This window comes from Ahaetulla prasina, chromosome 4, assembly GCF_028640845.1.
Source record: "Ahaetulla prasina isolate Xishuangbanna chromosome 4, ASM2864084v1, whole genome shotgun sequence".
Taxonomy (NCBI): domain Eukaryota; kingdom Metazoa; phylum Chordata; class Lepidosauria; order Squamata; family Colubridae; genus Ahaetulla; species Ahaetulla prasina.
In genome coordinates, this window is record NC_080542.1 from 73,907,277 (window position 1) to 73,933,830 (window position 26,554).

The 26,554-nt window shown below is 44.5% G+C and overlaps 1 protein-coding gene across 13 annotated transcripts in view; it reads right to left on the reverse strand.

Annotated features, from left to right (window-relative positions):
* Window positions 1–26,554, reverse strand: part of BBS9 (Bardet-Biedl syndrome 9) — a 531,293-nt gene that overhangs the window by 381,545 nt on the left and 123,194 nt on the right. For all 13 annotated transcript variants that reach the window (XR_009155158.1, XR_009155160.1, XR_009155159.1 and 10 more), the window contains exons 12-13: window positions 20,124–20,177; window positions 4,643–4,739 (exon numbers count right to left, since the gene is read on the reverse strand). Coding sequence is in view for 8 of the 13 variants with exons in the window: in XM_058183859.1 (XP_058039842.1) it covers window positions 4,643–4,739; window positions 20,124–20,177 (151 nt within the window). In the remaining 5 variants the exon portion in view is untranslated. The remainder of the gene's footprint in view (window positions 1–4,642; window positions 4,740–20,123; window positions 20,178–26,554) is intronic.

The window sequence follows — 26,554 nt, forward strand, 5'->3', positions numbered from 1 at the left end:
AAATTCTCCACAAACACAACATAAAGACAGCCTTCTACACAGACCAAAAAATAGCCAACCTCTTAAGAAATCCCAAAGACAAGATTCAGCTAGAAAACCAAGGAGTCTATGAAATACCATGCGAAGTCTGCCCAGCCACATACATTGGACAAACTAATAGGAGAATAAATGCATTGCAGAACAGAAGAACGCAGTCAGAAAAAAAGAAAAAACTCCTCCCTTTTCCAGCACCTTAAAACCACAGGACATGAAATTGATTTTGAAAGAACCAAATTAATCTCCAAAACTGAACACTATAACAAGAGAATAATTATGGAAGCCATCGAAATAGAGAAACACCCCACAACATGAACAAACGGGATGACAACTCCCACCTACCAGACATCTGGAAACTTGCCTTAGTCAACAAATGAGTCCCAGCCACGAAAATTGACACTGGACCCAGGATAACACACGACGCCACCACCGATCATCCTCACCAGATTCAAACCCAAACCCATCCCACAGATGAAACACAACCACGATCCAAAAGCCAGAAAATGCTGGTACCACTGGCTATTGTGCCCCCCTCCAATCCCCACGCAAAGCAAGCTGACACACGCTAAGAACACATAACAGGACCTCACACTCAGAGCCAGGCCAGGGCCCGGGATGCTGCATCACAGCCATCTGCTCAAGACATCACATCACAGAACTTCAGAGCCACACCACCAAAGTTCAGGAACAAAAGACTAGGACCACACCCACACAGGATGCTGCAACCACACAGCCAACCAACCTGCTCACAGCAACACTCCCCACCTCAACCAATCTGCAAACACCCACTCTATCTACCAATCAAGACGCAACCACACAGTCAACCAACCCACTCACAGCAACACTCCTCACCTCCCCACCAGTATTTATAGAGACAGCAGCTCCGACCATGCTTTGCTCACAGAAGCACGAAGCCAAAAGCATCAGCCTGAAGATGATGAGTGATACCTCGTCAAAACGTCGCCAAGATACTCTCAACCTTACACAGGAAAAGACCTGAATATGCCAACACACACACACACACACACACACACACACACACACACACACACACACACATATATTTGTTTTCTGAGGTTTTCGTGGGTGTTTGTATGTAGGTCTTTGGTTATTCGGGTTTTCTCCCGTGTAAAATTGGAAGTGTCTTGGCGACATTTCGACGAAGTGTCATTCGTCATCTTCAGGCTGATGTTTACAGCTTCGTGCGATCACACATTGGTCCTGGAAGCACGAAGCTTTAAACACTCACCTGAAGATGACGAATGAGACGTTGTTGAAACGTCGCCAGGACACTTCCAATTTTACGCGGGAGAAAACCCGAATAACCAAAGACACACACACACACACACATACAGACAGACAGACAGACAGACAGACAGACAGACAGACACACACACACACACATATATATACACTATCAGTTTGACCATTCCTACATATTCTCCAAGTTCCCAATCCAATAAAATGTCAGAATTGTATCTTTCTTCCAGTGCTGGGCAAGTTTATTTTCACAGCCATAAACATCAGTAAGTTATGATATTTCTAGCTGATGTTTTCTTAGATTATACCTAGTAAGAAAATTTATGGTTTGATTTCAGTTTTAATTTCTAAAACTTTTCAATGTTGTACTAGTATGTATTTCCAATAGTTTGAGGTTTTTTTACATGTCCCATAGGCGGTAAAATGTCTCATGGCATTTATTTATCTTTAAAATTATGGAGTATATCATCTGTAAAACATTTTGTACCAATTTCCTTTCAAGTTGTACCCTGAAGTATATTTTTACATTTTTGTTCTTGCCTTGAATACTCATTGGAGAAAAAGATTAATACTGATCATATCAACCAAATTTAGTAGAAAGATGTGGCAAAGTGTAGCTCAATCTCCTTGTGGTGAACCCTGGGCAATATGACTTTGTCACATCTAAGTAGTCTTTACCACGTGCAGCTGTAGGACACTCTGATCATTGCATGATTCACCTTGTACCTGCTTACAGGCAAAGACTTAAAGCCATAAAACCAATAATTAAATCAGTGAAAACCTGGACGGAGGAATCAGAATTAAAGCTACAGGCATGTTTTGACTGCACTGATTGGAATATTTTTAAAGATACCTCTGCAGACCTGGATGAACTCACAGATACTGTAACATCATATGTCAGCTTCTGTGAAGACCTATGTGTACCTACAAGGAACTTGCGAATACACAGTAATAACAAACCTTGGTTTACACCTAAACTTAAGCAGCTACGACATTCCAAAGAGGAAGCCTACAGAAAAGGTGATAAAATACTGTACAATCAGGCCAGAAATGCACTAACAAGGAGATAAGAGCAGCAAAAGAAGCTACTCTGAAAAGCTAAAGAATCAATTTTCAGCAAATGAACCAGCAAACATGTGGAAAACTCTTAAAAATATCACCGCTATGGCAAACCTCCTTCCCAGGCTGAAGGTAATCAACAACTGGCAGATGACCTGAATGAGTTTTACTGCAGGTTTGAAAGGAAACTACAGCCACCTATCTCCACAACCCCCATCTCAGACACACCAACAACAGCCAAGCCTCCTACAACTGACCCCATTTCATTGGGTTCACAACCCCTAGTGATCACAGAAAAGGAAGTGCAGGACCTATTTCACAGACAAAAGCCAGGAAAAGCTCCAGGCCCAGACAAGATAACTCCTTCTTGCTTAAAAGTCTGTGCTGACCAATTGGCCCCCATCTTCACCCATATTTTCAATAAATCACTAGAGATGGGCTATGTTCCTTCTTGCTTCAAACGCTCTACCATCATCCCAGTGCCGAAGAAGCCCACCATCAAGGAACTGAATGACTACAGACCAGTTGCTCTAACATCTGTAGTCATGAAAACCTTTGAAAGGCTAGTGCTTTCCTACCTGAAAATCATCACGAATCCGCTCTTAGATCCCTTTCAATTTGCATACCGAGCAAATAGATCAACAGATGATGCTGTTAATATGGCTCTGCACTACATCCTACAACATCTTGAGTCTCCAAAGATCTATGCAAGGGTCCTTTTTGTAGACTTTAGTTCAGCATTCAATACCATCATTCCAGACATTCTTCTAACTAAGCTAAACCAGCTACAGGTACCGGAACAGACTTGTAAGTGGATCACAAGCTTCCTAACAAACAGGAAGCAGCAGGTGAAGCTAAGCAAGATCACATCAAATACCTGTACAATTAGCACAGAGGCCCCTCAAGGCTGTGTGCTCTCCCCACTTCTCTTCTCTCTGTATACCAATGACTGCATCTCCAATGATCCATTTGTTAAGCTACTGAAGTTCGCAGATGACACAACAGTGATTGGTCTCATTCGAGACAATGACGAATCCGCATATAGACGAGAGGTCGAACGATTAGCCTTGTGGTGCAACCAAAACAATCTGGAACTGAACACACTCAAAACCGTAGAAATGGTGGTAGACTTTAGGAAAAACCCTTCCATACTTCCACCTCTCACAATACTTGACAACACAGTATCAACAGTAGAAACCTTCAAATTTCTGGGTTCTATCATATCGCAAGATCTCAAATGGACAGCTAACATCAAAACATCATTAAAAAGGACAACAAAGAATGTTCTTTCTGCGCCAACTCAGTAAGCTCAAACTGCCCAAGGAGCTGCTGATCCAATTCTACAGAGGAATTATTGAGTCTGTCATTTGCACCTCTATAACTGTCTGGTTCGGTTCTGCAACCCAACAAGAAAAACACAGACTTCAGAGGATAATTAGAACTGCAGAAAAAATAATTGCTACCAACTTGCCTTCCATTGAGGACCTGTATACTGCACGAATCAAGAAGAGGGCCGTGAAAATATTTGCAGATCCCTCGCATCCTGGACATAAACTGTTTCAACTCCTACCCTCAAAACGACGCTATAGAGCACTGCACACCAGAACAACTAGACACAAGAACAGTTTTTTCCCGAAGGCCATCACTCTGCTAAACAAATAATTCCCTCAACACTGTCAGACTATTTACTGAATCTGCACTACTATTAATCGTTTCATAGTTCCCATCACCAATCTCTTTCCACTTATGACTGTATGACTATAACTTGTATTTATATTGATATATTGATCATCAATTGTGTTGTAAATGTTGTACCTTGATGAACGTATCTTTTCTTTTATGTACACTGAGAGCATATGCACCAAGACAAATTCCTTGTGTGTCCAATCACACTTGGCCAATAAAATTCTATTCTATTCTATTCTATTCTATTCTATTCTATTCTATTCTATTCTATTCTATTCTATTCTATTCTATTCTACACATTCTGGCTGCTGGATCTCACAGATATCTGCCAGCAAGAAGAAGAAGCATGAATATAAAAACAATGGCTCTTTTCAGATGAATTAATGCTGCATTCTGTTATGTAATATGAAATAAATAAAAAGTAAAAAGAAAGCAAAATGGAGATATAATTCAGGAGTCTCTATCTACTTAAACCAGTTTGATCTTTAAAAAAACATAGTAAATAAATACACAAAAAATAGAAAACATTACATAAATCTTATGTGAAGAGTTTAAACTACGTTTAATTCATCAAACAATGATAGAAAAATAAGCAATTTACCTAATTCTAAAATGAAGGAGTTTTGAGTCAATGATAAAGGACATGGAACACATACTGTTAATTTTGTAAGTGTTGGTAGTCTGCTTTCAACTTCAATCTGTAGGATCAAAATATTAGAAAGATATTTACAGACATTAATAAAATATTACTTAAATAAATGCTAATTAAAAATATAAAACTAATATTTAGAACTTCAAAAATATTATTTCATCACTTCAATAAATCAGTAGTTAGTACTTCCACAGGGATTAACATACAAGCAGTGTTCATGCGCACATGCAGAGAAAAAGAGTGACAGACAGAGGGAGGGGGAGAGAGAGGGAGTGGGGGACGGAGGGAAGGAATGAGGAGACATGCACATACATATAAAAGAATTCCCTTGTCACCCTTAGAGTTTGTATCTTCCTCTACCGGAAGCTTGGGGTTTGAGGGTTCTGTGCAACACACTCTTCTGGACAGAGAGTGCTGATGTCATTCCTGGAGTCTTTTGGACTCTCCCAGCTTAGGTGTCATGGTCCTGAGTGCTCCTACCACCACTGTAAATAGGTGTTCTTTTTTTTAACATCTTCTCCAATTTCTCTTTTAGGTTGTGGTACTTCTCCGGTTTTTCGTAATCCTTCTTCCTGATGTTGCTGTCACTTGGCACCGCTATATCGATCATCTAACTTCCTTTCCCATTCCATATGTGTTTATGTGTGTATATGTGTGTATACACACAGAGAGGGGGGGAGAGAGATGTATAGGGGTGTGTGTATACACGCACATATACATACATATACACACAAATATATATATATATATATATATATATATATATATATATATATATATATATATATATATATATATATATATATATATATATTTATTTATTTATTCTCTGAGGTTTTCGCGGGTGGTTGTATGTAGGTCTTTGGTTATTCGGGTTTTCTCCAGTGTAAAATTGGAAGTGTCTTGGCAGCGTTTCGAAGTCTCATTCGTCATCTTCAGGCTTCAGCTTCATGCTTCTGGGAGCAATGTGTGATTGCAGCTGTTTCTTCCTTTTTAACTGCTAGTGGGGGTTTGAACTGATTGGGTGGGAGCTTGGCTGTGCTCTGATTGGATGGGGTTTTTTTTGTGCTCTGATTGGATGGGGGTGTGTCAGCAGACTGACACCCACTACGAAGATGTAGCACGACCATGAACACGAAGCCAAACAGCAGCAGTGCAGCTCACCAGCTCAAATCCCCCTGCAACTCAGACTAATCTGAGCACAACCAAGCCCCCACCCAAACAGGACACACCCCCATCCAATCAGAGCACAAAAAAAACCCCATCCAATCAGAGCATAGCCAAGCTCCCACCCAATCAGTTCAAACCCCCACTAGCGGTTAAAAAGGAAGAAACAGCTGCAATCACACATTGCTCCCAGAAGCACGAAGGTGAAGGCTGAAGAGAAAACCCGAATAACCAAAGACCTACATATATATATATATATATATATATATATATATATATGTATGTATGTATATATATATATATATATATATATATATATATATATATATATATATATGTCTTTGGTTATTCAGGTTTTCTCCCGAATAACCATACACACACACACACACACACACACACACACACACACAAACAAACACACACACACACAAACAAAAATGCATTCAAAAACTATTCAGACCCCCTTCATTTTTGACAATTTACTTATACTGCAGCCTGATTCTACAGTTGTTGAAATTCATTTTTCCCCCCATTAATTTATACTTAGTACCCTATAAAGTAAAAACAGAATTTTAAAAAGAAAAACTGACATATTTTGGAGCACAGGGAAACTGCCAGAGGACTGGAAAGAAGAACTGAAATACATTGACATATCCTGGAGCACAAGATTCTGGAGCACAGGGGAACAGCCAGAGGAATGGAAAAGAGCTGATGTAGTTCCCATCAAAAAAGAGGAAAAAAAAAATCTGGAAAACCGCAGACCTATCAGCCTGACCTCAATACTGGGGAAGATTCTGGAAAAGATAATCAAGCAATGAGTCACCGAACACCTAGAAGCAAACAAAGTAATAACCAAAAGCCAATATGGATTTGTCAAAACAGATCATGCCAGACTAATCTTATTGCATTCTTTGACAAAGTGACAAAATTAGTGGACCAGAGGAATGCTGTCGATATAATTTACTTGGACTTCAGTAAAGCAGTTGATTAAGTAGACCATAACCTACTACTAGCTAAAGTAGAAAAATGTGGGTTAGACAGCACCCCCACCAGATGGATTCATAACTGGCTGACCAACCGCATTCAAGGTGTAGTCCTCAATGGAATTACATCCACATGGAGGGAAGTATGCAGTGGAGTATCCCTAGGCTCTGTTTTAGGCCCAGTACTCTTCAACATCTTCATCAATAACTTAGACAAGGTGATAGATGGGGAACTCATCAAATTTGAAGATAACACCAAGCTGGCAGGAATAGCCAACACTTCAGAAGATAGCTCAAGATACAGAAGGATCTTGACAGACTTGAACATTGGACGCAGTTGCCAAAAAAGCCAACACAGTTCTGGGCTGCATAAACAGAGGGCTAGAATCAAGAACACGTGAAATGTTAATACCCCTTTATAATGCCTTGGTAAGGTCATACTTGGAATACTGCATTCAGTTTTGGTCACCACGATGTAAAAAAGATGTTGAGACTCTAGAAAGAGTGCAGAGAAGAGCAACAAAGATGATTAGGGGACTGGAGGCTAAAACATATGAAGAACGGTTGCAGGAACTCGGTATGTCTAGTTTAATGAAAAGAAGCACTAGGGGAGACATGAGAGCAGTGTTCCAATATCTCAGGGGTTGCCACAAAGAAAAGGGAGTCAAACTATTTTCCAAAGCACCTGAGGGTAGAGCAAGAAGCAATGGGTGGAAACTAATCAAGGAGAGAAGCAACTTAGAACTAAGAAGAAATTTCCTGATAGTTAGAACAATTAATCAGTGGAACAACTTGCCTGCAGAAGTTGTGAATGCTCCAATACTGGAAATTTTTAAGAAAATGTTGGATAACCATTTGTCTGAAATGGTGTAGGGTTCCCTGCCTGGGCAGGGGGTTGGACTAGAAGACCTCCAAGGTCCCTTCCAACTCTGTTGTTGTTGCTGTTGTTGTTGTTGTTATTATTATTATTATTATTATTATTATTATTATTATTAGTAGTAGTAGTAGTAGTAGTAGTAGTAGTAGTAGTAGTAGTATTCAGACCTTTTGCAACAACACTTGAAAGTGTTCAGGTGCCTCCCATTTCTCTTGATAGTTGCAGACATGTTTCTATACCTTGACTGGAGTTGACTTGTGGCATATTAAATTGATTGGACACAATTTGGAAAGGCACACACCTTTCTATAGAAGGCCTCGCAACTGAAAATGCATATTGTAGCAAAGCAAAAGCCATGAGGTCAAAGGAACTGCCTGCAGAGCTCAGAGGCAGGATTATTACAAGGGACAGATCTGGGATAGGCTATAATAAAATTTCTGCTGCACTAAGGTTCCTAAGAATACAGTAGCCTCCATAATTCTCAAATGGAAGAAGTTTGGCACAATCAGGACTCTTTCAAGAGCTGGTCGCCCAGTCAAACTGAGCAACTGGGGGAGAAGGTCCTTAGTAAGAGAGGTGTCCAAGAACCCAACTGTTAACCTGACGGAGCTCCAGAGATCCTGTGTGGATATGGGACAGAATTCCAGAAGAAAAACCATCACTGTATCCCTCCATCGATCTGGCTTTTATGGCAGAGTGGTTTGATGGAAACCTCTCCTCAGTTCAAAACACATGAAAGCCCAATTGGAGTTTGCAAAAAAAAAAAACAGCTGAAGGAGACTCAAACTGTGAAGAACAAGATCCTTTGATCTGATGAAACCAATACTGAACTATTTGGCTCAATTCTAAATGTTTTTTTCTGGAGGAAACCAGACACTGCTCATCACCTGCCCAATATCATCCCAACAGTGAAGCATGGTGGGGGCAGCATCATGCTGCAGGGGTATTTTTCAGCAGCAGGGAATGGGAGACTGGTCAGTGTTGAGGGAAAGCTGAACATAGCAAAGTACAGGGATATCAATGAAAACCTGTTCCACAGTGCTCAGGACCTCAGACTAGACTGAAGGTTCACTTTCCAACATGATGATACTAAGCACACAGCCAAGACAACACAGGAGTGGCGTAGGAACAACTCTATGAATGTCCTAGAATGGTCTAGCCACAGCCCTGACTTGACCCTATTGAACATCTCTGAAGGGACCTGAAAATGGCTGTCCACCGATGGTCACCTCCAACCTGACTGAGCTTGAGATGATTTGCAAGGAAGAATGGCAGAAAATCTCCCAATCCAGTTGTGCAAAGCTTATTGAGGCTGTAATTGCTACCAAAGGTGCTTCAATAAACTACTGAGTGAAGGGCTAACTTATGCAAATACGATATTTCAGGTTTTTTCTTTTTAATAAATATACAGACATTTCTAAAATTCTGCTTTCGCTTTGGTTATGGGTATTGAGTGTAGATTAATGAGAAAAAAACATACATACACGTACATACACACAGATACTGTATGTATACATTTCAGCATAGATTTACGTTCTATCTAATGCGTTATTTATTCAAATCCGGCATTTTGAAATCAGAATTCTCCTATTCTTTCCCACCTCCACACTCCAGTACACTTCTTCTTAACCAAGTCAGTCAGTAAATCAAAGCAGGATAAGTTTCAAAGTTTAGGATGCTATTGGGCAAAATACCAAGCAAGTAAGCTTAAAAACTCTCATCCTTATACATTTCCTTTCTCACTACTCTGGGGCCAAATCCACACCACTGCATAGTGAATATAGGCAGTCTTTGACTTATCACCATTCTTTAATGACAGAACAGATTAATACCAATTTGGGAAGTTGCTTTACAGCCCTTAAATTGTTTTTGGTCTCCGCAAAATATTGTATGACTAGTCCCACAGTCATGTGGTTGTAATCTGGATGCTTGGCAACCTGATCATACTAATGACTAGTTGTCAAGCATCCCACAATTACATGATCACCATTTCCAATCTTCTCTGCTGCTTTCCCTGAAAGTCAATAGGGAAGATTGCAAACTTGTCAGTGTATAAGAATTTATGAACTGGAATAGCCATGGCAACAAGTCAGCCAATGGGAACTGTTTGGTGACTGAGACACAGGATTTGTTGTGTGAGCCATGTGAGACGCCTTGGAGCCTGGGCGTAACTTAGCTTAACTGTTCTATGCTATGAGAGTTCGTTTGGTCTTTGCCTGAGTGTACTTGCTTCTTTTTTTCTCTCTACCACGTTTTAAGAGCTGCATGGGTATTATATATATGCATCATGTTTTATATTATTGTATATAAAGAAGTTTCTTTCATATAATAAATCCTACTGAATTATTACAAGGGACACAGTGTCGATCGAAAGGTCGCCAGCTCAGCAGTTCAAATCCCTAGTGCTGCCATGTAACGGAGTGAGCTCCCGTTACTTGTCCCAGCTTCTGCCAATCTAGCAGTTTTGAAAGCACGTAAAAATGCAAGTAGAAAAAATAGGGACCACCTTTGGTGGGAAGGTAACAGCATTCCGTGCGCCTTTGGTGTTGAGTCATGCCGGCCACGTGACCACGGAGACGTCTTCGGACAGCGCTGGCTCTTCGCTTTTTTTTTTTTAATTTGCATTTATATCCCGCCCTTCTCCGAAGACTCAGGGCAGCTTACACTACGTTAGCAATAGTCTTCATCCTATTTGTATATTTGAAACGGAGATGAGCACTGCCCCCTAGAGTCGGCATCGACTAGCACCTATGTGTGACGGGAACCTTTACCTTTTACCTTACTGAATTATTTACTGTGTGCTGGTTGGATCGCTACAAACTCCGACAAAACTGCTGCTGCCTGCCTGAAGGAGTCCTCTCAGCAATAAGACGGGCTGAAAGAGCTAACTCCCAAAGACAGCTGAGCTTCTTCAATAGGATGCAGAAATGGAACTGAAATCCTGAAGATTTAAATTCTATTCCTTCATCTCACCACAGGAAGTCTCTTTAATGCATGGAGGACAACCAATCTTCTCTGGCAGGGTGCAAGAACAGAAAGGAACACCTTTCTGCCAGTAAAGGTGTTTTTTTCCATCCACAGAAGGCAGCAGAATTGTTTTGGCAGATGCTTCAGTGACTCAATCCAGCCACCTCATTCTCTGCTGTCCCCTTCTTCTTTTGCCCTCAATCATTTCCAGCATTAGGCTCTTCTCCAGTGAGTTCTTCCTTCTCATTAGGTGGCCGAAATATTTCAGTTTCATCTTCAGATCTGGCCTTCTAAAGAGCAGTTGGGGTTGATCTCCTCTAGGACTGACTAGTTTGATTATCTTGCAGTCTAAGGTACTCACATGAGTCTTCTCCAGCACCAGAGTTCAAAGGCCTCAATTCTTTAATGCTAAGCCTTCCTTATGGTTCAACATTCACAACCATACATTGCAACTGGGAACACTATAGACTTGACTATATGCACTTTTTTTGGCATGGTGATGTCTCTGCTTTTTAGTATGCTGTGTAACTTTGCCAAAGCTTTCCTTCCCAGGAGCAAGCATCTTTTAATTTCTTGACTGTAGTCCCCATGTGCAGTGATCTTGGAGCCCAGGAAAATAAAATCTGTCACTACCTCCATTTCTTCCCTATCTATCTGCCAGGTATTGAGAGGGCTGGGAGCCATGATCTTAGTTTCTTAATCTTGAGTTTCAAGCCAACTTTCGCAATCTCCTCCTTCACCCACATCAGAACTCTTTAGTTCCTCTTCACTTTCTGCCATTAGAGTGGTATCATCTGCATATCTGAGGTTGTTGATATTTCTCCCGGCAATCTTAATTCCAACTTGTGATTCATCGAGCCCCACCTTTCTCATGATGTGCTCTGCATAAAAGTTAAATAGGCAGGGCGACAGTATACAGCCTTGTCAAACTCCTTTCTCAATTTTGAACCAATCAATGGTTCCGTGTCCAGTTCTCACTGTTGCTTCTTGATCCACATATCTCAAGAGACAAATACTCCCATGTCTTTGAGAACTTGCTACAATTTGTTGTGATCCAGTAGTGGATTGCTACAGTTCGCCCCAGTTCGCAAGAACCGGCAGTAAACATTTTGAGTAGTTCGGAGAACCGGTAGTAAAAATTCTGCCTGCCCCCCCCCCAATCTTTTGCTGACTCCCAACTCCCAGCTGATCGGCTAAAAGGAAAAAATCAAGACTCACTTGTTGAAGAAGAGAAAAAAAAACAAGGCACCATCCCTTTAAATTGAGAAGTCAAGAAGCTTCCCAACTGATTGGCTCACTTCTCAGCCAGGAGATCGTTTGGCAAAGAAGAAAGGGGGGGGGGGAAACGCTGTCATTTTAAATTGACAGAGTGGCTAGAAGCTCCTCTCTGGGTCAGCTGAACAACAAATTGGATAAGAGGAGGAATTCTTATATGGTTCAATGTTTTTGAAGTTTTGGGGTTCGTGCAACATGGGCTTTGTTTTTCTAAAAAAGGTTTGGGCGATTTCCATTGTGAAGTATCCTGTCTTGAATGAGTTTTCTGCCTGCTTGTAAATGGAGCTGAGCTTCCGGCTTCCACTTTCTATGATCTCTGCATATGAAATTTCCTTTATGCAGCTGGCAGGAATGTGGAATTCCAGGCAGGTTCCTTGCTAGCAGCTTGATTATTCCTTAATTATCTGAGATATTTTATTTAGGAAATGAAGAGGGGGGAGTTTGATTCCTTCCCAGAACAGATTAGTGGGGTGGGGAGGAAATGGGGATTTTGAAGTAACCTTCCCCTGTAGTGGGGAGGGAATGGGGATTTTAGGCTTGCTGTCAAACATCAGCCATAATACTAATGATTGTTTTGAACAATATGCAGGTTGTATTACATGAATGGCTATTTTATATGTGAAATTATGACTGAAACCTATATAGGTTTCAGGAAGTTTGTCCTTAGTTTTAGGTTGCTTCTCTCTTTGTTCCCCCTTCTTTCTAGCAGCCCTTTAAAAGCCTGTTGCCTATCACACTCTTGGGCAAAGCATGTGAGCCATTTTCTCCTTTCAGTGGTCCATGAAAGTGCATCTATGGCAGAGGTCTCTAACCTTGGCCACTTTAAGAGTTTAAGACAGCAAAGTTGGCTGAGAAATTCTGGGAGTTGAAGTCCATAAGTCTTAAAGTCTTAAAGTGGCCAAGTGTGGATACACGCGGGATGACGGAGGCAGGTCTTGAGAATATTACTTGGGCGGAGTTCGACTCTGTGACTCCCGAAGACATGGACAGGATACTGGGGAGGCTGAATGCTACCACATGTTTATTGGACCTGTGTCCCTCCTGGCTGGTGCTGGCCACTCAGGAGGTTACACGAGGCTGCTCCAGGGAATTATTAGTGCTTCTTTGGTGGAGGGAGTCTTCCCAGCCGCCTTGAAAGAGGCGGTGGTGAGGCCACTCCTTAAGAAGCCGTCCCTGGACCCGGCTATTTTGGCTAATTACCGTCCTGTCTCCAACCTTCGCTTTGTGGCGGAGGTTGTTGAGAGTATGGTGGCATGACAGCTTCCCCGGTACCTGGAGGAAACTGTCTATCTAGACCCGTGCCAGTCCGGCTTCAGGCCTGGGTACAGCACGGAGACGGCTTTGGTCACGTTGGTTGATGATCTCTGGAGGGCACGGGACAGGGGTTGCTCCTCTGTCCTTGTCAGATCTGTCAGTGGCTTTTGATACCATCGACCATGGTATCTTGCTGCGACGATTGGAGAGATTGGGAGTGGGAGGCACCATTTTTCGGTGGTTCTCCTCCTATCTCTCTGACTGTTCACAGACGGTGTTGACAGGGGGGCAGAGGTCGACCACTAGGCACCTCACTTGTGGGGTGCCACAGGGGTCGATTCTCTCGCCTCTCCTGTTCAACATCTACATGAAGCCGCTGGGGGAGATCATCCCTGGTTTCGGGGTGAGTTGTCAACTGTACGCTGATGACACTCAGCTGTACATTTCCACCCCGAACCACCCCAACGAAGCCGTTGATGTGATGAGCCAGTGCCTTGAGACCGTTCGGGTCTGGATGGGGACAAACAGACTCCGACTCAACCCATCCCAGACGGAGTGGCTGTGGATACCAGTGTCCCGGCACAGTCAGCTGATTCCATTGCTGACTGTGGGGGGCGAATCGTTGGCCCCCAGGGAATTGGTGCGCAACTTAGGCGTTCTCCTGGATGCATGGCTGTCTTTAGAAGATCATTTGACGGCCGTCGCCAGGGGAGCTTTCTATCAGGTTCGCCTGATCCGCCAGTTGCGCCCCTTCCTGGATCGGGACTCTCTATGCACAGTCACTCATACCCTCGTTACTTCCCGCCTGGATTACTGCAATGCTCTCTACATGGGGCTCCCCTTGAATTTATTTATTATTTATTTATTTAATCATATTTATATACCGCCCTATCTCCCAAGGGACTCAGGGCGGTTTACAGGCACTAAAAACAGATAAATAGAATATAAATACAATATAAAACATTTAAAAAACTTATTCTAAAGCCCGTCCAATTAAAAATAGAAATAAAACCCAATTTAAAACCCAAAATTTAAAATCTAGCTCAGTCCTGCACAATTAAATAAGTATGTTTTAAGCCCGCGGCGGAAGGTCCGAAGGTCCGAAAGCTGACGAAGTCCGGGGGGTAGATCGTCCCAGAGGGTGGGAGCCCCCACAGAGAAGGCCCTTCCCCTGGGCGTCGCCAGACGACATTGCCTCGCTGACGGCACCCTGAGGAGACCCTCTCTGTGAGAGTGCACGGGACGGTGGGAGGTATTCGGTCGCAGTAGGCGGTCCCGTAAATAACCCGGCCCAATGCCATGGAGCGCTTTAAAGGTGGTCACCAAAACCTTGAAGCGCACCCGGAAGGCCACAGGAAGCCAGTGCAGTCTGCGCAGGATAGGTGTCATATGGGAGCCATGAGGGCTCCATCTATCACCAGCAGCTGCATTCTGGACTAACTGTAGCCTCCGGATGCCCTCAAGGGAGCCCCATGTAGAGCATTGCAGTAATCCAGGCGAGATGTCACGAGTGCGTGAGTAACCGTGATAGGCATCCCGGTCCAGAAAGGCGCAACTGGCGCATCAGGCGAACCTGGTAGAACGCTCTCCTGGAGACGGCCGTCAAATGCTCTTCTAGAGACAGCCGCTCATCCAGGAGGACGCTAAGTTGCGGACCCTTCCATCGGGGCCAATGACTCGCCACCGATGTTCAGCCGCGGATTTAGCTGACTGTACCGGGATGCCGCATCCACAGCCACTCTGTCTTGGCGGATTGAGCTTGAGCCTGTTTCTCCCCATCCAGACCCGACGGCCTCCAGACACCGGGACAGCACTGATAGCTTCGTTGGGGTGGTTCGGTGTAGAAAAGTACAGCTGAGTATCATCCGCATACAGCTGGTACTTCACACCAAACCACTGATGATCTCACCCAGCGGTTTCATGTAGATGTTAAACAGAAGGCGAGAGATCGACCGCGGCACCCCACAAGTGAGGCGCCTCGGGCCGACCTCTGCCCCTGTCAACACCGACTGCGACCGGTCGGAGAGATAGGAGGAGAACCACCGATAAACGGTGCCTCCCACTCCCAATCCCCCAACCGCGCAGCAGGATACCATGGTCGATGGTATCGAAGCCGCTGAGAGGTCTAATAGGACCAGGGCAGAGGAACAACCCCTATCCCTGGCCCTCCAGAGATCATCCACCAACGCGACCAAAGCCGCTCCGTGCTGTAACCGGTCGGAAACCGGACTGGAACGGGTCTAGATAGACAGTTTCATCCAGGTGCAAGGGAAGCTGATATGCCACCATATTTCTACAACCTTCGCTGCAAAGCGAAGTTGAGACCGGACGATAATTACCTAAAACAGCCGGGTCCAGGAAGGCTTCTTAAGGAGGGCCTCACCACCGCCTCTTTCAAGGCGGCCGGAAGACACCCTCCACCAAAGAAGCGATCGTAATTGCCTGGAGCCAGCCTCGTGTCACCTCCCGAGTGGCCAGCACCAGCCAGGAGGCACGGGTCCAGTAAACACGTGGTGGCATTCAACCTACCCAGCAACCTGTCCATGTCCTCGGAGCCACAGGGTCAAACTCATCCCAAATAATGTCCAAGACCACCTCGAGCGTCTCACCCGCATCACCGCAATCTTGATCCAGACCATCCCGCTGAACGATTTTATCGATAGATAACCGTTAAACTCCTCAGCCCGTCCCTGCAACGGGTCATCCCGCCCCTGATGAAGGAGGAGCGAGTCACCCAAACAGGGCGGCCGGGCGGTTATCTGCCGATGCAATGAGGAGGAGGCGTAGCTACGCCGCTTCCTCAATGCCACTAGGTAAGTCCTAGTATAGGACTTCACTAGTGTCCGATCAGCTTCGAACGGCTAGACCTCCAGGAACTCTCTAGGCGCCTTCTCCGCGCTCATCCCCTCAGCTCCTCGGAGAACCAAGGAGCCGGTTGGGCCCCGCGCCGGGTCAGAGGCCGCAAAGGCACGACACGGTCTAAGGCCCCGCCGCGCCCGCTCCCAGGCCGCAACAAGTTCCTCGGCCGAGCCGTGAGCCAGACCCTCAGGAAATGGCCCAAGCTCCGTCCGAACCCATCCGGGTCCATCAGGCGCCTGGGACGGAACCAACGATCGGCTCCGCCTCCCGCGGTGGTGAATGGCGGTCAGAAAGTCCAGGCGAAGAAGAGAGTGATCTGACCATGACAAAGGTTCAGTGACTATTTCCTTTAAGTCCAGATCTCTCAACCACTGACCAGAGAGAAAAATCAGGTCCAGAGTGCCACCCCCAATGTGAGTAGGGCCATCAATTACCTGGGTCAGGTCCAAGGCCGTCATGGAAGCCGTGAACTCCCGAGCCGCTGTCGATGACGGGCCGGAAGATGGCAAGTTAAAGTCCCCCATGACTAAAAGTCTGGGGGTCTCAACTGCCACCCCGGCCAGCACCTCCAGGAGCTCGGGCAGGGCAGCTGTCACATAGCAAGGAGCCAGGTACGCGATCAGCAAACCCATCTGACACCTATGACCCCATCTCACAAAGAGGGATTCGCACCCGGCAATCTGAGGCACAGTGGTCTCCCTCGGCTCTAGACTCTCTCTAATCACAACCGCCACCCCACCACCCCTACCCTGGGCCCTCGGTTGATGGAATGCACGGAAACCCGGCGGGCACATCTCCACGAGGGGCACACCCCCTTCCGTGCCCAACCAGGTCTCCGTAATGCCTATAAGAGCACCAGGAGGTTCCAACTGGTACAAAATGCGGCCGCGCGGGGGATAGAGGGAGCATCTCACAGCTCCCATGTAACACCTCTCCTGCGCAGGCTGCATTGGTTGTCCCCGGAGAAGGGCGGTATAAAAATGTGAAAAATAAATAAATAAGTTTGGAGACCCCTGATCTATAGTATGTAGATAATAAAGTTGAAAAAAGGTGAACAACATTTTTGCAGAACTATAGATACGTTGAGGCTGGGTGTGACAAGGAATGGCTGGAAGGGGAGGGGCCAGGCGAGGTACCCCTTGACATGACTGTCATTGAGTTGGCCATGCCTACCCAGTCATACGACCATCAAGCCACGCCCACAAAATAAGCCACACCCACAGAACCGGTAGTAAAAAAATTTAGAACTCACCCCTGTTGTGATCCCACAATGAAAGGCTTTAGCATAGTCAATGAAGCAGAAGTAAATGTTTTTTTGGAACTCCCTAGCTTTCTCCATGATCCAGTGTATGTTGGCAATTTGATCTCTAGTTCTTCTGCCTTTTCGAAATCCTACCTGCACTTCTGGTACTTCTCAGTCCACATACTGCTGAAGCCTAGCTTGCAGGATTTTGAGCATAACTTTGTTAGCATGTGAAATGAGTGCAATGGTGTGGTAGTTTGAGCATTCTTTGGCATTGCCCTTCTTTGGAATTGGAATGTAAACTGACCTTTTCCAAACCTGTGGCCACTGCTGAATTTTCCAAATTTGCTGGCATATTGAGTGTAGCACTTTTACTGCATGCTCAGATTTCCCTAGGCCCATTTGACTTCACATTCTAGGATGTCAGGCTCGAGGTCAGGGATCACCCCATCATGGTTATCAGGGATGTTAAGTTCGTTCTTGTATATTCCCTATTCTATTGTTTTCTTCTATTTCTTTGCATTGTTCATTTAAGAATGCATTCTTATCTCTTCTAGCTATTCTCTGGAATTCTGCATTTAATTGGGTGTATCTTTCTCTTTCTCCCTTGCCTTTCGCTTCCCTTCTTTCCTCAACTATTCATAAGGCTTCCTCAGACAGCCATTTTGCTTTCTTGCCTTTCTTTTTCTTTGAAATGGTTTTAGTAACTACCTCTTGTACAATGTTGTGAACCTCCATCCATAGTTCTTCAGGCACTCTGTCTATCAGATTTAATTCCTTAAATCTATTTGTCATCTTTACTGTATATTCATCAGAGATATGATTTAGTTCATAGCTGAGTAGCCTAGTCTTTTCCCTACTTTCTTCAATTTAAGCTAAATTTTGCAAGGAGAAGCTCATGATCTGAGCCACAGTCAACTCCTGGTCTTGTTTTTACTGATTGTATAGAGCTTCTCCATCTTTGGCTGCGAGCACAGTCAATCTGATTTCTGTGTTGACTGTCTGGTGATGTCCATGTGTAAAACAGTCTCTTGGATTGCTGGAAAAGAGTGTTTGCTATGACCATCATATTCTGGTGACAAAATTCAGCCTATGCCCTTCTTCATTTTGTACTCCAAGGCTAAACTTGCCTGTTATTCCAGTTAGGGTTTTTTTTTATTTGCATTTATATCCTGCCTTTCTCCGAAGACTCAGGGCGGCTTACACTATGTTAAGCAATAGTCTTCATCCAATTGTATATTATATATAAAGTCAACTTATTGCCCCCAACAATCTGGGTCCTCATTTTACCTACCTTATAAAGGATGGAAAGCTGAGTAAACCTTGGGCCTGGTGGGACTTGAACTTGCAGTAATTGCAAGCAGCTGTGTTAATAACAGACTGTCTTAGTCTGTAGAGCCACCAGAGGCATTCCAATCCCCCATGATGATAAGGACATCATTTTTTGGTGTTAATTCTATAAGGTGCTGTAGGGCTTCATAGAACCGGTCAATTTCATCCTCTTGCCAGTGGTTGGGGCATAGACTTGAACTACTGCGATATTGAATGGTTTGCCCTGGATTTGAACTAAGATTATTCTGTCATTTTGGGGATTGTATCCCAGTATTGCTTTCCCTACTCTTTTATTGCCTATGAAGGCTACTCCATTTCTTCTGAGGGATTCGTGTCTGCAGTACACCTGATGTTCATCTGAATTAAATTCACCCATTCCTGACCATTTTAGTTCATTGATTCCTAAGATGTTAATGTTCAATCTTGTCATCTCTTGTTTGACCACGTCCAGCTTGCCTTGATTCATGGATCTTACATTCCAGGTTCTTATGGAGTACAGATCTCTACAGCATCAGACTTTCTTTTCACCATCAGATGCATCCACAGCTGAGCATCCTTTTGGCTTTGGCTCAGTCGCTTCACTCTTTCTGGCACTACTAGTACTAGCCCTCTGCTCTTCCCCAGTAGCATATTGGATACTTTCCGACCTGAGGGGCTCATCTTCCAGCATCATATCTTTTCGCCTTTTAGTACTGTCCATGGGGTTTTCATAGCAAAGATACTGGAGTGGGTTGCCATTTCCTTCTCCAGTGGATCATGTTTTGTCAGAGCCCTCTGTAATGACCTGTCCATCTTGGCTGGCCCCACATGGCATAGCTCATAGCTTCATTGTGCTGCGCAAGCCCCTTCACCACGACAAGGCAGTGATCCATGAAAGGGTCTTATGGATGTAGGCCACTGCAAATCCCTAACTATAACTCAAGGAAATATGACATCATTTTAAATAGAAATGCTGATTTAAGATCATTAATAATTCTATGTTAAAATTAAATTTATAAAATATCTGAATGTTACCATCATTGTTCTAATCTTACTTCTTAACCAGAATTCCCCAATATTTCCAGCTTTGCAAACCCTTAGGGGGAGGCAAAGGGATGGTTGTGCATGAGCGGTGGGCAAGCACACACGCAGGCTTGCAGTTTCATTTGCAAGAGTGGCAGGCATGCATGCCACTCGCACAAATGGAGAGTGGGTGCACAAGTGAGCATGCGTGCGCTCGCTCACTCCCTACTTCTGCGGCCCCGTTCTGAATAGCTCAAGGTCCAGTAGTGGCCGTAGGCCGGGGGTTGGGGACTCCTGTTCTAAATAATAGTGTTTACAACTAATGTTTATTTTTCAGAATATAAGCAATTTAAATTACTCAAATATTTCTGTAAATCTTCAGAATCATTCCTGTATGCCAATCTACAATACTATATTTATATTACATGATTTATGCAATGGTTTAGATAATTTTATTAAACATGCTAATACCTTTATCTTCACAGAAGGAATCACCTCTGCTTTAATTTCAGTGTCAACAGATTGCTGTAAGCAAAACATAATGAATTAGTCAGGAATGTTTATGATACAGGAAACATTATTCTATTAGATGACTATATTTCAAATAATGCAATAAGATAAGATTAAGTTAAATAAAACTGTTTAAAACTTAAAAAGCAAAAATATAAAGCAGCGTATTCCTAGATTGATCTTATAGTCAAAAATATAGTCAAAAATATAGTTTATGGGCAATTAAATACTTCAAAATAGTACTTTATAAATTAATTTTTGAAAAATCATATAAAAAGGTAAAATAAAGTAATTAAAAGGCATAATTTTAGAATATATTTAAAATCTAATTTAGTCATTTTAGCACAAGAATTAGAAAGAGCCAGTGATTCACTTCAAACACCATTGTAAACCTTTCATTATGAAAATGTATTTATGTTTTGAATAGATAACTGAATTGACTAATTATAATTCCACACATTATTTACTGTTAGAATGTGTTGTTTTTGTGATCAAGGATTCAACATATAAAGCCAAGTGCTGACTGAATAGAAACAAAAATAAACTAGCATCTCTAGATCAGAGTTTGTCTTTTGCAAATTCTACACTGTGGTCAGCATAAACCAGGGGTGTTAAACTCAAGGTCTGCAGGCCACGCCTGGACATAGCAAAGGACTGACCTCTGGTACCTCTGGTAGCCAAAACAAGGCACGGGGAGCTGTGCATGGCCCTGCTGCACCCAGTATTCAGCCTGGATGGCTTCCAGCAGCACTTTGCCAACCAAAATGGGGCACCAGACGGGACTGCACGGGGACCCACTGCACCCCATTTTTGGCCTGGACGGCCTCCAGCAGCATTCTGCTGGCTGAAAACGGGGTGCAGAGGGCCAACGTGCATCCGTGACCCCTCCCAACCAGACTGCAGAGAACTATAATGCTGATCCAACCCTTGAAGAAATCCAGTTTGACACCCCTGGCATAAACCATAGCTTTGCATAATGTCTGAATTGTGTTTTTAGAGACAGCAGAAAGAACAACTGGTGGATTAACAGGCAATGTAGAGCTTTTAGTAAAAACTAGAATTTAGATAGGGCTTCTAAAACAGGGGAGCAGCTTCCACTGAATTAAATCATATTGTATGAAGCTGTATTTGGAAAATTTATATCAAAATAGTACTGGCATAAACAAACAACCATATTTTTCGGCATATAAGATGCACCTTTTTACCCCCAAAAAGTGGGTGAAAATCTGGGTGCGTCTTATATGCTGAATGTAGCCCCTCCTACCTGCCCGCTCCCACCCTTTGAACGTTTTCCAGCAGTTCCAGGCAGCGGGGATCTGAGCTGGGGCATACCTTCCTGAAGAGGAACAAACATCTTCGGGACACTTTGGGGGGGGGATCTGCCTGGTGGCTTCGGTGAAGAAGGAGGGGCCCCACAGTTCGTGACTGGTCACCCCTCTGGCTGCCCAGCGGGCAGCTCAGGACACTGCCACCACCGCCTAAGCCCTCTCGATGCCCAGGAGCCGAGCCGACCCAAGCCGAGCGGGAGCCGTGAAACATCCCTCCTTTCCAGCCACTGTGGCCCATTGGCCTGATTCCCCAAGGCAAATTTTAGAGCCGTATTTCAGGTGGCGGCCAGTTGCCCTGCAATGGGCAGCGGGGAACCGAGAACCCTTTGGGATTCGAGGAGAGGATCGCAGTGCTGCTGCCTGAAAGTGCTCCTTGGGAAAGAGGTGAGTCTGCTGAGAAGGAGGACGAGGGTGCGCAGTTCTGCAATGTTGCAATGGAGTTCCCGTTGCATATTGCAGAGCCGCACACCCTCGTCCTCCTTCTCAGCAGATCCGCCTCTTAACCAAGAAGCTGTCGTGTCCCCCTACCCCTCTGACGGCTGGGTCTGGGAAGTCTGTATCAAGCGTGGCCACGAAGCCTCTGCAGCTTTGCCAAATTCCTTTCAGATTTCTCAGGGCAGGCAAGAATCCAAGGTGTGACTTCAGTAAACCAAATGAGACTTTGCTTGACTCAAGGAATGCCAAAAAGCAAATTCTTTATATAGGCCATGGGGTGTGGCTCCATGACTCAGCATTTATCCAGGCCTGCCTTTCCCTTCCTTTTGCTGACGTCGCCTCTCAATTCTCCAGAAGCGTGGATCCGTCCACTGTGAACTCCCTTCCTCCTGATCTGCTGCCGGCAATTCTAGCACGTGGCTGGCTTCGTGCTCACACGCTGTAGGAGTGAGGTTTGTTTGTTCATTCCTGACATTCTGTCCGGGCATGGTGCCAGGGCTGGGGGCTGGGGGCAAGCCAGGCTGTTCCTCTTCATTATCAGACTCTGAATCGGATAGCAGGAGATGGGAGGGGCCCGGCTGAGGAGAGGCGGGAGGACAAGGCACAACAGAAGCACTTTCAGGCAGCAGCACTGCGATCACCTCTTACAATACAGACAACCCAGTATCAACAATAGAGACCTTCAAATTTCTAGGTTCTATCGCAAGATCTAAAATGGACAGCCAACATCAAAAATGTCATCAAAAAAGCACAACAAAGAATGTTCTTTCTGCGCCAACTCAGAAAGCTCAAACTGCCCAAGGAGCTCCTGATACAATTCTACAGAGGAATTATTGAGTCTGTCATCTGCACCTCTTTAACTGTCTGGTTTGGTTCTGCAACCCAACAAGACAGACACAGACGTCAGATGATAATTAGAACTGCAGAAAAAACAATTGCTACCAACCTGCCTTCCATTGAGGACCTGTATACTGCACGAGTCAAAAAGAGGGCTGTGAAAATATTTACAGACCCCTCACACCGTGGACATAAACTGTTTCAAAACCTATCCTCAAAACAATGCTATAGAGCATTGCACACCAAAACAACTAGACACAAGAACAGTTTTTTCCTGAACGCCATGACTCTGCTAAACAAATAATTCCATCAACACTGTCAAACTAGTTACTAAGTCTGCATTACTATTAATATTCTCATTGTTCCTATCACCTATCTCCTCCCACTTATGACTGTAACCTTGTTGCTGGTATCCTTACGATTTATATTGACTGTTTCCTAATACAATTTGATTGCTTATTTGTTCCCTATGACTGTCATTAAGTGGTGTATCTTCCGATTCTTGACAAATGTATCTTTTCTTTGTGTGTCCAATCACACTTGGCCAATAAAGAATTCAATTCAATTCAATTCAATTCAATTCAATTCAATTCAATTCAATTCAATTCTATTCTATTCTATTCTATTCTATTCTATTCTATTCTATTCTTAAAGTCCAAGTAAATTATATCGACAGCATTCCTCTGATCCACTGATTTTATCACTTTATCAAAGAATGAAATAATATTAGTCTGGCATGATCTGTTTTTGACAAATCTATGTTGGCTTTTGATTATTACTTTGTTTGCTTCTAGGTGTTCACTGATTCGTTGCTTGATTATCTTTTCCAGAAACTTCCCTGGTATTAAAGTCAGGGTGATAGGTCTGTAGTTTCCTGGATATTTTTTTTTTCCTTTTTTGAAGATTGAAACTACATCAGTTCTCTTCCAGTCCTCTGGCGTGGTTCTGAGCTCACGTCTGACAGTTCCTTTAGAACCTTGGGGTGTAATCCAGTGGTGGGTTGCTACTGATTCAGCCCGGGTCGGGTGAACTGGTAGCAGCGGCAGCGGGAGTCTCTGCCCACCCGCCTGGATGCTTCTGCGCATGTGCAGAATTGTCACACCCGCAAGCAAACCGGTAGCGATGGGTTTTGAAACCCACCCCTGGTGTAATCCATCTGGTTCTGTGATTTGAACTCATCTAGGTAGACATGTGCTCACTTACCATTTTCTTCCTTAATTTGACTTGTTCCTAATCTGCTCTTTGTAGTGCTGTTTTTGATAGATTGGACTTTTGATAGATTGGACCTTCATGTAAAGACAGATGCAAAAAAACCCCAATTTAAATAGTTCTGCTGTCAGCCCTGTCAGCAGCGGGTGTTACTTGGAATCCTGACATTATCCTAGCCACTTTCTCCCAGCAATGGACCAATTCTTTCCTTGACTTTTTTCTTGTTTTTAACATGTTGGAAGAAGCTTTTTTTGGTATTTTTTATTTTTGACGCAAGCCTTTGTTTATTGTGAGCCTTAGCTTTCCTCACTTCATCTTTGCAGGCTCAGACTATTTGCTGATATTCTGCCTTAGTTATGTGCCCGTCTTTCCACTTTTTATACTTGTCCTTTTTGTCTTTCAATTTGTCAGAGAGTTCTTTATTTATTTATTTATTTTATTTATTTAGATTTTTATACCGCCCTTCTCCCGAAGGACTCAGGGCGGTGTACAGCCAAAAAGATAAAAGCTCAATATATATACAATTAAAAACAAAAATTTAAAACAAAGCATATTACAAAAGGCCAACATTAAAAATTTAAAAATTTAAAAATTTAAAAACCCTAAAACGATAAGCCCCAATTAAAATTTAATAAAACTATTAAGCCAGTCCCGCTTGAATAAATAAGTATGTTTTTAGCTCACGGCGAAAGGTCCGAAGATCAGGCACTTGGCGTAGGCCAGGGGGAAGTTCGTTCCAGAGTGTAGGAGCTCCAACAGAGAAGGCCCTGCCCCTGGGGGCCACCAGCCGACATTGTTTGGCGGACAGCACCCTGAGAAGAGCCTCTCTGTGTGAGCGTACGGGTTGGTGGGAGGCATAAGGTAACAGCAGGCGGTCCCGTAAGTACCCGGGTCCTAAGCCATGGAGCACTTTAAAGGTGGTAACCAAAATCTTGAAGCGCACCCGAAAGACTACAGGAAGCCAGTGCAGACTGCGTAGCAGTGGTGTTACGTGGGAGCAACGAGTGGCTCCCATTACTACTTGCGCAGCCGCATTCTGGACTAACTGCAGCCTCCGGGTGCACCTCAAGGGCAGCTCCATGTAGAGAGCATTGCAATAATCCAAACGAGAAGTGACCAGAGCGTGAGTGACCGTGCATAAGGCATCCCGGTCAAGGAAGGGACACAACTAGCGAACCAAGCGTACTTGGTAGAAGGCTCTCCTGGAGACGACCACCAGGTGTTCATCAAAAGACAGCCATCCATCCAGGAGGACGCCCAAGTTGCGTACCCCCTCCCTTGGGGCCAGTAACTCGCCCCCAACAGCCAGCCGCGGTCGCAGCTGACAGTACCGGGGTGCCAGCATCCACAGCCACTCCGTCTTGGAGGGATTGAGCTTGAGTCTGTTTCTCCCCATCCAGACCTGTACGGCTTCCAGGCACCGGGACAGTACTTCGACAGCTTCGTTGCGGTGGTCCGGGGTGGAAAAGTACAGCTGAGTATCATCAGCGTACAGATGGTAACTCACCCCGAAACCACTGATGACCTCCCCCAGCGGCTTCATATAGATGTTGAACAGGAGAGGCGAGAGAATCGACCCCTGAGGCACCCCACAAGTAAGGCGCCTCGCAGACGACCTCTGCCCCCCTGTCAACACCGTCTGCGACCAGTCAGAGAGATAGGAGGAGAACCACCGATAAACGTGCCTCCCACTCCCAATCTCTCCAACCGGTGCAGCAAGATACCATGGTCGATGGTATCAAAAGCCGTTGTGAGATCTAATAGGACCAGGGCAGAGGAACAACCCCTATCCCTGGCCCTCCAGAGGTCATCCACCAACGCGACCAAAGCCGTCTCCGTACTATAACCGGATCGGAAACCGGACTGGAACGGGTCTAGATAGACAGCTTCATCCAGGTACCAGGGAAGCTGCCATGCAACTACACTCTCTACAACCTTCGCCACAAAGCAAAGATTGGAGACTGGACAATAATTCCCCAAAATAGCTGGGTCCAGGGAAGGCTTCTTGAGGAGGGGTCTCACCACCGCCTCTTTCAAGGCAGCGGGGAAAACCCCTTCCACCAGAGAAGCATTTATAATCCCCCGGAGCCAGCCTCGTGTCACTTTCTGAGTAGCCAGTTCTAACCAGGAAGGACACGGGTCCAGTAAACATGTAGTTGCCTGCAACCTCCCCAGCAACCTGTCCACGTCCTCGAGAGCCACAGAATCAAACTCATCCCAAACAACCTCAACAAGACACGTCTCCGTCATCTCGGTTGGATCATCGTAATTTTGGTCTAAACTATCCCGAAGCTGAACTATTTTATTGTATAGATAACCGTTAAACTCCTCAGCACGTCCTTGTAAAGGGTCATCCCGTCCCTCCTGATGAAGGAGGGAACGGGTCACCCGAAACAAGGCGGCTGGGCGGTTATCTGCCGATGCAATGAGGGTGGAAACGTAAGAACGTTTCGCCTCCCTCATTGCCACTAGGTAGGTGTTAGTAAAAGACCTCACTAGTGTCCGATCAGCCTCGGAACGGCTAGACCTCCAGGTGCTCTCTAGGCATCTTCTCCGGCGTTTCATCTCTCTCAGCTCCTCAGA